The 15,000-nt window shown below is 41.4% G+C and overlaps 2 protein-coding genes across 2 annotated transcripts in view; one reads left to right on the top strand and one right to left on the bottom strand.

The window, feature by feature from the left end:
- The window catches only part of LOC308679742 (ryanodine receptor 3), a 187,170-nt gene extending 186,065 nt beyond the window's left edge, over window positions 1–1,105 (bottom strand). Inside the window, exon 1 of the mRNA XM_081347395.1 lies at window positions 997–1,105. Coding sequence (XP_081203521.1) covers window positions 997–1,044 — 48 coding nt within the window. The 5' untranslated portion in view covers window positions 1,045–1,105. The remainder of the gene's footprint in view (window positions 1–996) is intronic.
- Window positions 1,106–13,023: 11,918 nt separating this feature from the next.
- The window catches only part of LOC308707679 (uncharacterized protein), a gene marked incomplete at both ends in the record, with an annotated part of 2,440 nt that continues 463 nt past the window's right edge, over window positions 13,024–15,000 (top strand). The window contains one exon of the mRNA XM_081394296.1: window positions 13,024–14,329. Within this exon, the coding sequence (XP_081250422.1) occupies window positions 13,024–14,329 (1,306 nt within the window). The remainder of the gene's footprint in view (window positions 14,330–15,000) is intronic.

The raw sequence follows: 15,000 nt of genomic DNA on the forward strand, positions 1-15,000 counted from the left end.
CTAGTCCTAATTAAGTCATTGTGAGTAAGTAGTAATCAGACTAATAACTGAGCACAATCTCCCGGGAAATAAGTTAATAACCACGGCAAAGGAAGTATATATACACACATATATATATATATATATATATATAGATATAGATGCATGTAAACGTCATATTCAGAATGCAACCTGAATCTAGAACATAAGTGGAAATTGATGTGCATGTAAAATCATCAAATGTTCTCCTCATTCCACCTCTCAGATAAAACAATCAGATATTACACACACACATACACATATATATATATAGATAGATAGATAGATAGATAGATATATCGATATATACTGTATATACATACTGTATATAGATGCATACATTGTATATAGATACAAATACACATACACACACACACATACACACATTTATATATATATATACACACACACACACATAAATATAGATACATACAGTATATAGATACAAAATACACACACACACAGTGTATATTTACATACAGTGCATATACATATGTAACCACACATAATACATGATTATATATGTGATTATGATTATGATTATGATATGATTATATACATATAACATTAACACATGAAAACGTGTATTTCTACTTGTACGCAAGAGCTTTCTTGAATTAAACGAAACTTAACTAATGACATTGATCAGCTCTGATAACTCATTAATGCGACTGTAAATGAGATTATTAATATGCCAAGTTCAACATGATCCCGGAAAAAAAAGATCCTCACACACTTCCATCGTCCATCATGATTCCTCACATCAGCCCGAGAGCAAACTGGGTGACAGTAATCGGCGTTATGATAATCGAGCGCATCTCTGACTGAACGCCACTGCATTATAATGAAGGAGGCGAGCGAGCATCATCTGGACGCGGCGCGTCGCGTCGCGCGACACACAACATGACGCGTTTCAACCAGATTCTCGCGGATGATTGTCTCACACACACAAATCCTGACAGAAAAAGAGAGTCTCACCGTCCGAAGGAACTGGATCTCATCCTCCGCGTCTCCACCTTCAGCCATGATGAGCTCCGTCAGTCCATAGCACGCTCCGTGTGTGTGTGTGTGCGCGCAATCCGTGTGTGTGTGTGTGTATGTGCGCGCGCGCGCGCTTCCAGTTGAACCGCATTGGGGTTTCATCTCTGACGTCACGCCTGGCGCATATTAATATTAATACACAGGTGAATATCCAAACCATTTTGGTCTGACCTTGGTTCTGCCAGTGTGACACATTCTTTCATTTTAAAATACATTCATTTTTATTATAATGACGATAAAAAATAAACCCCTAGAGTACATTGTTAATTTCTTTATTTTATATGGCAAATTCAATCATAAACTAAAGTTTGCAAATGGTATTCTGTCCTGTCCTTATTTTGACACTGAATTAATCTCACTTCTTAAATCTCTTCGTTATATAAATAATAAAAAATCGCTAAGATTATTAAATATAAAGAAATATTTAAAGAAAATACATGCACTTAAAAGCTTTCCTTGTATATTAATGTATGTTATTGTATCAATGCAATTGTAGTGTATTCCTTCTTGTCATATATCTTTACAATGTCATCTTTTGTTTTTCATTGTTTTTGTATAATTGTTTTATGTTTGTTTTATTATGTATTTATGTAATTCCTTGACAATGTTCTTTTGTTATTGAGCATAAATAAATACACAGGTGAATAAGTACAAGATTTTTGGTGCTTTATGAGAGTTTGCTTAAAGAAATGTTTAGCCTTTTTGTGTTTATTCTACTTTGTTCTGATATCATTGTTAATGTATCTTATTCGAGATATGAATATGTTTCCCCTGTTCGTGTATGCTTCTATTTGTTCTGCGATGATAAAAAAATGAATATAATTGACAAGTAAATCTGCTGACTGAATTTGTTTATATAATGTTGTTGCGTATCTGGATGATGGATAATAATGTGTGTATTTTGTGTTTTTTGTCAGTGATAATATTGTTGATAGTATTTACACTGATATAGACTTATTGATGAATGCACTGCCTCAAACTGTCAGCCATTCCCCTTTTATAACCACAGATCTGGACTTCAATGTTAAGAGATTTTTGCAGAATTATTGAAGAAGTCAAAGCAGCTTAAAAAAATGAAAGTGTAAAAAAAGTTATAGAAGTTTAAATTTACTGAACTAAACATTCTTTATTTTACACTAAATATATATTTTACAAAATAATTTGGACTCTAAAAGCTAGAAAATCAGCCGTACGTCTAACGAAGGTGTGTCCACATTTGAATGTGACATCACACAAAAACTGAGTCTCTAAAAAGATTTAAAGTTCCACACTAGGGTTTGTGCAGGAGTGTGTGACAGTAGCTGACGCAGTTTATTCAGTTTATTCAACACACACACACGGTCATATTATGGGGTGTGATTGCTAGAGAAACAAGCACTTGAGCTCCGAGAGCAAACCTGTCCTTCTTCCAGGAGACGCTACATGACTTTGGGCTCTTCTGCAGCGAGTAAAGTAGATAACTGGGACACGGTGTTGAGTCTGCTGCTGTTGCTGCTGTTTTCAAGGTCACACACACACACACACACACACACACACACACACACACGCACGCACACACACACACACACACACTCTCTCCCTCACACCCATACACACACTCTCTCTCTCACACACACAGACACACCCATACACTCTCTCTCTCTATCTCTAAACGAGCAGTTCATTGGTAAGATTACATCAGGCTCAGAACGGGTTGTAACTGCAGCACATAAACAATAAGTTATCTCTACAGAAACTAATACAGCAAGAATATAGAAATCATCTCATATTAGTCACAGATCTTTAAAAAGCATTGACAGTCTCTGGCATGAATGTATAATTGATTTATTCGTCTGACCCACTGACCCATGTGACCCTGCATGTCAATATTTACTGTTACAAACTCTTTTGACACTCGATTAGAAGATCCAAACGCAGCTTTATTATCACAATCATAATCCACATATCAGACCTACGGGGAAAAACACACAGAAGAGCAGATCCACAACACAGAAGAGCAGATCCACAACACAGAAGAGCAGATCCACAACACAGAAGAGCAGATCCACAACACAGAAGAGCAGATCCACAACACAGAAGAGCAGATCCACAACACAGAAGAGCAGATCCACAACACAGAAGAGCAGATCCACAACACAGAAGAGCAGATCCACAACACAGAAGAGCAGATCCACAACACAGAAGAGCAGATCCACAACACAGAAGAGCAGATCCACAACACAGAAGAGCAGATCCACAACACAGAAGAGCAGATCCACAACACAGATCGAGCAGATCCACAACACAGATCAAGCAGATCCACAACACAGATCGAGCAGATCCACAACACAGATCGAGCAGATCCACAACACAGATCGAGCAGATCCACAACACAGATCGAGCAGATCCACAACACAGAAGTGCAGATCCACAACACAGAAGAGCAGATCCACAACACAGATCGAGCAGATCCACAACACAGAAGAGCAGATCCACAACACAGATCGAGCAGATCCACAACACAGAAGAGCAGATCCACAACACAGAAGTGCAGATCCACAACACAGAAGAGCAGATCCACAACACAGAAGAGCAGATCCACAACACAGAAGAGCAGATCCACAACACAGAAGAGCAGATCCACAACACAGAAGAGCAGATCCACAACACAGAAGAGCAGATCCACAACACAGAAGAGCAGATCCACAACACAGAAGAGCAGATCCACAACACAGAAGAGCAGATCCACAACACAGAAGAGCAGATCCACAACACAGAAGAGCAGATCCACAACACAGAAGAGCAGATCCACAACACAGATCGAGCAGATCCACAACACAGAAGTGCAGATCCACAACACAGATCGAGCAGATCCACAACACAGATCGAGCAGATCCACAACACAGAAGTGCAGATCCACAACACAGAAGTGCAGATCCACAACACAGATCGAGCAGATCCACAACACAGAACGAGCAGATCCACAACACAGATCGAGCAGATCCACAACACAGAAGAGCAGATCCACAACACAGAAGTGCAGATCCACAACACAGATCGAGCAGATCCACAACACAGATCGAGCAGATCCACAACACAGAAGTGCAGATCCACAACACAGAAGAGCAGATCCACAACACAAGACTCGAGCATCATCGACAACACAGAAGAGCAGATCCACAACACGAGCAGATCCACAACACAGAAGTGCAGATCCACAACACAGATCGAGCAGATCCACAACACAGATCGAGCAGATCCACAACACAGAAGTGCAGATCCACAACACAGAAGAGCAGATCCACAACACAGATCGAGCAGATCCACAACACAGAAGAGCAGATCCACAACACAGAAGAGCAGATCCACAACACAGAAGAGCAGATCCACAACACAGATCGAGCAGATCCACAACACAGATCGAGCAGATCCACAACACAGATCGAGCAGATCCACAACACAGAAGTGCAGATCCACAACACAGATCGAGCAGATCCACAACACAGATCGAGCAGATCCACAACACAGAAGAGCAGATCCACAACACAGAAGAGCAGATCCACAACACAGAAGAGCAGATCCACAACACAGATCGAGCAGATCCACAACACAGAAGTGCAGATCCACAACACAGAAGAGCAGATCCACAACACAGAAGTGCAGATCCACAACACAGATCGAGCAGATCCACAACACAGATCGAGCAGATCCACAACACAGAAGTGCAGATCCACAACACAGATCGAGCAGATCCACAACACAGAAGTGCAGATCCACAACACAGAAGAGCAGATCCACAACACAGAAGTGCAGATCCACAACACAGAAGTGCAGATCCACAACACAGAAGTGCAGATCCACAACACAGATCGAGCAGATCCACAACACAGATCGAGCAGATCCACAACACAGAAGAGCAGATCCACAACACAGAAGTGCAGATCCACAACACAGATCGAGCAGATCCACAACACAGAAGAGCAGATCCACAACACAGATCGAGCAGATCCACAACACAGATCGAGCAGATCCACAACACAGATCGAGCAGATCCACAACACAGAAGTGCAGATCCACAACACAGAAGTGCAGATCCACAACACAGAAGTGCAGATCCACAACACAGAAGTGCAGATCCACAACACAGAAGAGCAGATCCACAACACAGAAGAGCAGATCCACAACACAGAAGAGCAGATCCACAACACAGAAGAGCAGATCCACAACACAGAAGTGCAGATCCACAACACAGAAGAGCAGATCCACAACACAGAAGTGCAGATCCACAACACAGAAGTGCAGATCCACAACACAGAAGAGCAGATCCACAACACAGAAGAGCAGATCCACAACACAGATCGAGCAGATCCACAACACAGATCGAGCAGATCCACAACACAGATCGAGCAGATCCACAACACAGAAGTGCAGATCCACAACACAGAAGTGCAGATCCACAACACAGAAGTGCAGATCCACAACACAGAAGAGCAGATCCACAACACAGAAGAGCAGATCCACAACACAGAAGTGCAGATCCACAACACAGAAGAGCAGATCCACAACACAGATCGAGCAGATCCACAACACAGAAGTGCAGATCCACAACACAGAAGAGCAGATCCACAACACAGAAGAGCAGATCCACAACACAGATCGAGCAGATCCACAACACAGAAGAGCAGATCCACAACACAGAAGTGCAGATCCACAACACAGAAGAGCAGATCCACAACACAGATCGAGCAGATCCACAACACAGATCGAGCAGATCCACAACACAGATCGAGCAGATCCACAACACAGATCGAGCAGATCCACAACACAGAAGTGCAGATCCACAACACAGAAGTGCAGATCCACAACACAGAAGTGCAGATCCACAACACAGAAGTGCAGATCCACAACACAGAAGAGCAGATCCACAACACAGATCGAGCAGATCCACAACACAGATCGAGCAGATCCACAACACAGAAGTGCAGATCCACAACACAGAAGTGCAGATCCACAACACAGAAGTGCAGATCCACAACACAGATCGAGCAGATCCACAACACAGATCGAGCAGATCCACAACACAGAAGTGCAGATCCACAACACAGAAGTGCAGATCCACAACACAGAAGAGCAGATCCACAACACAGAAGAGCAGATCCACAACACAGAAGAGCAGATCCACAACACAGAAGAGCAGATCCACAACACAGAAGAGCAGATCCACAACACAGAAGAGCAGATCCACAACACAGAAGAGCAGATCCACAACACAGAAGAGCAGATCCACAACACAGATCGAGCAGATCCACAACACAGAAGAGCAGATCCACAACACAGAAGTGCAGATCCACAACACAGAAGAGCAGATCCACAACACAGAAGAGCAGATCCACAACACAGATCGAGCAGATCCACAACACAGATCGAGCAGATCCACAACACAGAAGAGCAGATCCACAACACAGAAGTGCAGATCCACAACACAGAAGAGCAGATCCACAACACAGAAGTGCAGATCCACAACACAGAAGAGCAGATCCACAACACAGATCGAGCAGATCCACAACACAGATCGAGCAGATCCACAACACAGAAGAGCAGATCCACAACACAGAAGTGCAGATCCACAACACAGATCGAGCAGATCCACAACACAGATCGAGCAGATCCACAACACAGAAGAGCAGATCCACAACACAGAAGTGCAGATCCACAACACAGAAGTGCAGATCCACAACACAGAAGTGCAGATCCACAACACAGAAGAGCAGATCCACAACACAGAAGTGCAGATCCACAACACAGAAGAGCAGATCCACAACACAGATCGAGCAGATCCACAACACAGATCGAGCAGATCCACAACACAGATCGAGCAGATCCACAACACAGATCGAGCAGATCCACAACACAGAAGAGCAGATCCACAACACAGAAGTGCAGATCCACAACACAGAAGAGCAGATTCACAACACAGATCGAGCAGATCCACAACACAGAAGTGCAGATCCACAACACAGAAGAGCAGATCCACAACACAGATCGAGCAGATCCACAACACAGATCGAGCAGATCCACAACACAGATCGAGCAGATCCACAACACAGAAGAGCAGATCCACAACACAGAAGTGCAGATCCACAACACAGAAGAGCAGATTCACAACACAGATCGAGCAGATCCACAACACAGAAGTGCAGATCCACAACACAGAAGAGCAGATCCACAACACAGATCGAGCAGATCCACAACACAGATCGAGCAGATCCACAACACAGATCGAGCAGATCCACAACACAGAAGTGCAGATCCACAACACAGAAGTGCAGATCCACAACACAGAAGTGCAGATCCACAACACAGAAGTGCAGATCCACAACACAGAAGAGCAGATCCACAACACAGAAGTGCAGATCCACAACACAGAAGAGCAGATCCACAACACAGATCGAGCAGATCCACAACACAGATCGAGCAGATCCACAACACAGATCGAGCAGATCCACAACACAGAAGTGCAGATCCACAACACAGAAGTGCAGATCCACAACACAGAAGAGCAGATTCACAACACAGATCGAGCAGATCCACAACACAGAAGTGCAGATCCACAACACAGAAGAGCAGATTCACAACACAGATCGAGCAGATCCACAACACAGAAGTGCAGATCCACAACACAGAAGAGCAGATCCACAACACAGATCGAGCAGATCCACAACACAGATCGAGCAGATCCACAACACAGAAGTGCAGATCCACAACACAGAAGAGCAGATCCACAACACAGATCGAGCAGATCCACAACACAGAAGTGCAGATCCACAACACAGAAGAGCAGATCCACAACACAGATCGAGCAGATCCACAACACAGATCGAGCAGATCCACAACACAGAAGAGCAGATCCACAACACAGAAGTGCAGATCCACAACACAGAAGAGCAGATCCACAACACAGATCGAGCAGATCCACAACACAGATCGAGCAGATCCACAACACAGAAGAGCAGATCCACAACACAGATCGAGCAGATCCACAACACAGATCGAGCAGATCCACAACACAGATCGAGCAGATCCACAACACAGAAGAGCAGATCCACAACACAGAAGTGCAGATCCACAACACAGAAGTGCAGATCCACAACACAGATCGAGCAGATCCACAACACAGATCGAGCAGATCCACAACACAGAAGTGCAGATCCACAACACAGAAGTGCAGATCCACAACACAGATCGAGCAGATCCACAACACAGATCGAGCAGATCCACAACACAGATCGAGCAGATCCACAACACAGAAGTGCAGATCCACAACACAGAAGTGCAGATCCACAACACAGAAGTGCAGATCCACAACACAGATCGAGCAGATCCACAACACAGAAGTGCAGATCCACAACACAGAAGAGCAGATCCACAACACAGAAGTGCAGATCCACAACACAGAAGAGCAGATCCACAACACAGAAGTGCAGATCCACAACACAGATCGAGCAGATCCACAACACAGAAGTGCAGATCCACAACACAGAAGAGCAGATCCACAACACAGAAGTGCAGATCCACAACACAGAAGAGCAGATCCACAACACAGAAGTGCAGATCCACAACACAGATCGAGCAGATCCACAACACAGAAGTGCAGATCCACAACACAGAAGAGCAGATCCACAACACAGATCGAGCAGATCCACAACACAGAAGAGCAGTTTAACACAAACAAGACGTCAAAAGGTGTGTGTGAGTTTAAACACAGCTTATATAGGCCAACATTAACATTAACAAGCAAATGACACACAGGTGCAAGTAATCAAACCACGATTTATGATGCATTTAGCAGACACTTATCCAGAGCAACTTACAATACATCAGCTATTCTCCAGAGCCAACAATATTCATCATGTACATTCCAGGTTTATAAAAAAAGATAGATTATGAAATCAGATAAAGCAGAGTTTAAATGCAAGGATTTCATTTGTATTTATATTATTATTGTTTCTGGTGTTTTTGCAGATGCATGTGAACGATTTTAGTGTTGCCTGTATCTTGCTGGTTTAATGCCATTTATAGTATGATCACTAAATATATGTGAGACAAGAGCATACAGGACACATGTTATTATATCTTTCCCTCTTGTTTTGGTCAACATTATTATTTTTACTATCCTTTATTTAACCAGGAGAATCACATTGAGATATTGCTATCGCTTCCTCCAGAGAGTCCTGGTCAACACGGCACATAAACATTCACACAAAAGAATCACAAAATGACAAATACCACAATTTACACATTCAAAATTAAATAAATCAAATCAAGAGAAACAATTGCAAGTGTCCTTTAAAACACTGTGCAAGAGACATTTAAAAGTGCTTAAGTTTGGAAGTGCATCTAGATTAAGAACATTTATTTTGCAATTCATTCCAACCCCAAGGAGCATAAAAAGAAAAAGTACATTTGCCAGATTCTGACGATATCTGTGTGACTTTCAGATTTAGACTTTTTAGGGAACATTAGATATCTCAGACAGCAGTGTGGTCATTTATTTTGATTAGTCTTTATTCTGCTGCCTCCTAGTGGTGAGACTGTAAAACAACATGCATTACTTCATATGGCCAAATCATTCAGTGTTAAATTCAGTAAGAATTACCTTTATTGTTGGGTCATTATATGCATGCAAAATGCATTAATAATATCATTAAAACATTAAATAATATTTTTTTTTAGCCATCCAAATGGCCACAGCATTAAAAATAACATAAACAATCGAACATCTTGGGGTATTCTTTTCATCTCACTTCTCACTAAATGATCACTTTATCTATGGTTTGTGTGAGATGTTTTCCAGTACACATTCAGTGTTTAGATGTTGCACACCTTATTCTCCCTAGACTTAAAAGGTTTGTAACAAGTGTGCATTTGCATCAAAATTGTGATGAGCTTTAGTCTTTGATATGAATTCATATTAATTTATGTATATTGTTTCTTTTGAAAGTCAGATATCAAACCGAAACAGCCTTTATAAGCTTTGCTTCTTGCACTATATCTATACAGTAGTTTCAGCTAAAGATACATAGTTACTTTACAATTACTACAATAAAAACATAGTGTGTTTATGGACTGGATCTTCAAACACTGTAAGCAATCTTCCTGTGAATCATCTACTATGTCAACTTCTTATGAAAGCTGGTTTCTATTTATATTTATTTATTATGTTTTTTTTTTTAGCTTAACAACAACTGAAAAAATATGGTTTAGTACAGATTTTAAATCAGACTACCGTAACTGGCACACTGTAAAACATTATATGATCAATAAGTTATGACAACATGTGTTTTTACATTGCTTTAACTCATCAAAATAAGTTAAGAAATGTTCAACTTTTTTTGCAGGTTATACAAGATTCACCTAATTTTTTAAAACAATTTAATGTAATTTAAGTTGAAATGACTTAAACATCCAAGTTGATTGTACTTTTACAGTAAAGACTGACACGCCCCTTTCCCTCATTAATACTCAATATAACCAGTATTGGGTGATCTAATAAATCACAAAACGTTACTTCTGTGCTTGATTTACTCGCATAATTCCATTTAAATTATTATAAGTGTGTCTGTTTGCGTTTCTGTGTCAGTTTCAGCTCGCGTGTCCCTCGCGAGCCGCCGCCGTTTGATTAAAAAGGCGCGCGTTTTATTTTCCTTATCGCGGTTTAGTTTTTACAGTCTATGGTCGCGACGCGTCGCTCGCAGTGTAAACACTTTCTAAACTTGAATACTAGTACTTTACATCGATATAAACTCAAGAGGAATGTAATGTCATCACATCTCAAGTACAGTCACCTCAGTATATAACGGTTATTTTCGATTAAATACATTTCACTTTAAAAAATAACTAACCGCCATTTTCCCCCTCAGAAATGTCTTCAGCTTATTACAGTAAGTTATTCATATATTAACACGGGTATAAACAGGCAAAAATGCTGACATTTACGACTTAATTCAACATACAGATAAAGTATTACAGTCTGTCTTTAAATCAGTTATTTTTTAATCAAGTTTGTTTTATTTTGTTGTTATACTGAGGTAATTATATTCTCTAACCCTCACGCGTAAGTTACGTAATTGTATGTATTTATTAACTTTATGTATTTCTACATGTTCATTCGGATGTTTCAAGTTTTACTATCCTTGTGGGGATATTTTGTTGTGTATATAATACCATTTTTTTTATAATTCTATGCAGTTATGTATAATGAATGTTCTATTTTAAAGCGTTATGAAACAAATATTTCGCTTGCGCCTCCCAGTCAAAGATAAATGGATAGATGGATAGATAGATAGATAGATATAGATAGATAGATGAATAGATAGATAGATAGATAGATGAATAGATAGATAGATAGATAGATAGATAAATAAATAAATAGATATAATGACAGTTTGTCTTGTGTCCCCTTTAAGTTGATGCTGCTGTCTTTGACATTCTGCAGTTGAGTGTCCGCAGCGCCGCTGTTTTGCTTTATGACACACTTCTGATGGGGGCGTGGCCATCCCTAAACCAACCAATCACCGTCGCGTAGACAAACGCTGCCGTCTCTTATTGGTCTCCGCGCCTATCAATCACAGGGTGATCCCGCTGTCCTCCAGAACGCACTTTATTCCGAGAGCGAGTCACGGATCCGTCATGCACCTCAGATGGGTGAGTTTAACATGATTAACTTCATATAACATACGATTGTTGCAATTAAACACGTTAATATAGGCTGCAATTACGTGTTAATGCGGATGAGATAATGCGTGTCATTTGTTGAACGAATGAAAAGACGCAGAACTTAATACTGTGTTATGAGATTATACAAATGCATTGGTCATAATCATATTTTAGCTAAATTTGAGATGAATTGTTGAATGCGAAGTGCTCACGTGGCTTTGAGAAACGCTGTGAATGTTTAAAGCATCAGTGATGCAGCGGTGCAAAAATAACTTTCTGCATAATAAATGATGCTCAGGATAGTGCAGATTATTCTCTGCTCGCCTAACCCACTGTCCACAGAAATAAGATATCGGTTTTGTTTTGGATTAATCACTGCTGCTGAACTGCCATGTCATATTTTAAAGAGACATTCACTGCAGCTTGTGCATGATCATCTTAAAGTGTCATTATAATAATGTGTGTGTGAAGGTTGAACTGTTATGAGGCTTATGATGAAGGGTGCTCTAGTCATTCAACTGCTTATTTAAATGATTATGCATACAGTTCAAAGGCTCTAGCAGAATAAATTGTACTGAATGACATTATCAATGGACCCACTGTTAGTTTTCATCAATATGCATTCATGGATATTTTTGGCAAAGCATCTCAACAGTTTATTTTCTGGCCTGAAAACATGTCTGGCATCTACACTACTGCATACAATATTACAAAATAAGTCTGTTTATTATAACAATATTTGCTTATGATCATGCAAAGGTTATTCCTAAAGATTACTTACTGAAAAATAACTCAGAAACTGCTTCACAAATAATTATTAAGAATTCAATTATAAACATGAAAGACAGAAATAGTATACTCAAATAATCAGTTTTATTCACAACTTTTTACAGTTTGTTTTTTTGAGAGAATTCAGTGTGCTGCCAAATTTGATAACATTAAATCATATTATTAAATGCAATTAATCAAAACTGTTATTTAAATAAACTTTTGATTCTGTTGTGCATTTGAAAGCACTATGTCCATGCAATAATTCATGTGTTTATCAGGTTATTTAGCCCAAAAAAAGCAGTGTATGTACATTCTACACATCCTAAAACAGATTTATGAGGTTTACGTTGCACTAAAAGCCTTCTTCATTTTGCCAGGCCTTCGATCGCCCCGATGATGAACACCAGTCCATCCCGGGCCGTCCCCGACTCGAGACGAGACCCACGAGACAACCGCCAACTTAATTTAGGAGTGTGATTAATTAAAACGGGCTTCGTAATGGAAGGCACACACACTGAGCTGCGTCTGTACAAACCCATCCATGAGCTGTGCTTCATCAGTCTGTACTTCCCAACAAGGAAATCCCGAGGTTTTTCACGAGCTGCTCGTGAAGTCCAGCCTCTGTGTGGAAATCAGCATGAGGAGAGAGGTGAAGACTCGGGCAGAACTAAACAAAGACGCCAGTATTACAACTCAGCGGATGAAGTCCAGTCCTGTGAGGACACAAAAGGAGCGGTTTCGCAGATCCACTGGTTGGCCAGCGAACACCATCAGCTCCTGACGGATCTCCTGTCTCTATGCAGCGAATGCGCAGACAGACTCAAGATGGGAAACCAAGACGGGAAGATCCAGTCGGAAGGAGAACATGGTGTTAGTAGCAGTAGCTTTACTCTTCCTCAGTCCGTGGAGTGTAAGAAAGCCTCGAGAGTTCGGAAGCTGAAGAAACTGGGATCCAAGAAGATGGACAGTGCTGAAGACTTCTTGCAGAGCAAATTGAAGAAGAAGGTGCAAATGGGAGCAGCATCCGAGTTTTCCCTTGGAAAAGACCCGGAAACTCCAGGATCAGGCTCCTACGTCAGCGTCTCAAGCGAGCCGTTTCTTCCCATGGACGAAGACTTCCATATTGCCAACGATGGCTGGGATTTCATGGAGGAATCTCGCTTTGAATGCGAAATCGATTGTGGTGCGCTGTCTGAGTTTGACAACCAACTCCGTTTGGATTATGAGAAACCGATCGGGAACGAACGTGGACGTATCGACAGTTCTGGGACTAAACGAGAAGAGACGTTTGGAGGGAATGACGATCGACTCAACCCGCGTCTCAATAACACAGCAAGAAAAGACATGGAAAGATCTCTGATTGAGGAACCTGTATCTCACTCCTGCTTAGATGTGGAGGGGATCTATCGGAAAGCATCTGGACAGGAAGAGATCAATCGTTTACACAAGAAGAAACCGTCGTTTCCGATTGACGCCAGCTCTAGAAGCTCGACCCTTCGCTCCTGGACCAGAAGCCCCACTTCAAGCTCTATCTCCGGGGTTTTTAACGTGTCTTATCCTCCGACCAACACTCTCCGGATCATGTCTCCGGTCCTGTCACCGATGTCTTCTCAGCTTCCCAGTCCCCAGATGAACCACCGTATTGTGTTGCTGCCTGAGGAGGATGACGATGGAAATAAACGTCCGTCTAGAGACGAGCAAGTCAACACAGAGGTTATCGATAACAACGGCAACCGCAGGACGGCCTCGCGCCTCGACCTGAACCTCGGAAATCAGTTCAATCCGAATGGAGCCACGACCTCAGGTAAGCGACTGCTCTTCTGTTTCAAACTGAAGCAAAATCAAAACTCTCGAGCTGTCCGATATTTGTCACTTGCTCACTTATCGTTAAAATAGATTAGTGTTTTGATCATGTTTTAAAGTCCCCCTGTAGTCTATCATTTTATCCCTTAAAACTCATCTTTGATCACCAAAATTACATATTTAAAAGTTTTTTCCTTCTTCACGCCTTAAAATATCTTGACTGTAACTTGACACCCTTTTAGCTCATTTAGTATTCGCGGTTCTATGAATATGCAAATGAGCCCCGCCTCCACTCACTCACTCCGCTCAGAGATCCACTGCTTGACGATCACACGTTGATCTGATTGGTTACAAGGTAGTTTGTGACGTCAGAAACACCAGCGATTTCAAAGCGTGTTTTTGAGACTGTCTTTGGTTCACTGCAGTTTTAAGGAGGAAATACTCAGCAATGGTGTCGACTTATGAATTTACACATGGTTTGTCTTAAAGCATATTAAAAACACCACATAGACACATAAACAACATTAAACGCTGTATTTTCACCACAGGGGGACTTTAAATTAGAAAAGCTGAAAAACACATGCACTCAAGCTAGTTTATTGCTGCATCATCAAATAATTTTAATTGAACAGGGATTGGATCCAACAGGCCAACATTATAAGAGTGAAACAA

This window comes from Scardinius erythrophthalmus (assembly GCF_964197995.2).
Source record: "Scardinius erythrophthalmus genome assembly, chromosome: 19".
Taxonomy (NCBI): Eukaryota; Metazoa; Chordata; class Actinopteri; order Cypriniformes; family Leuciscidae; genus Scardinius; species Scardinius erythrophthalmus.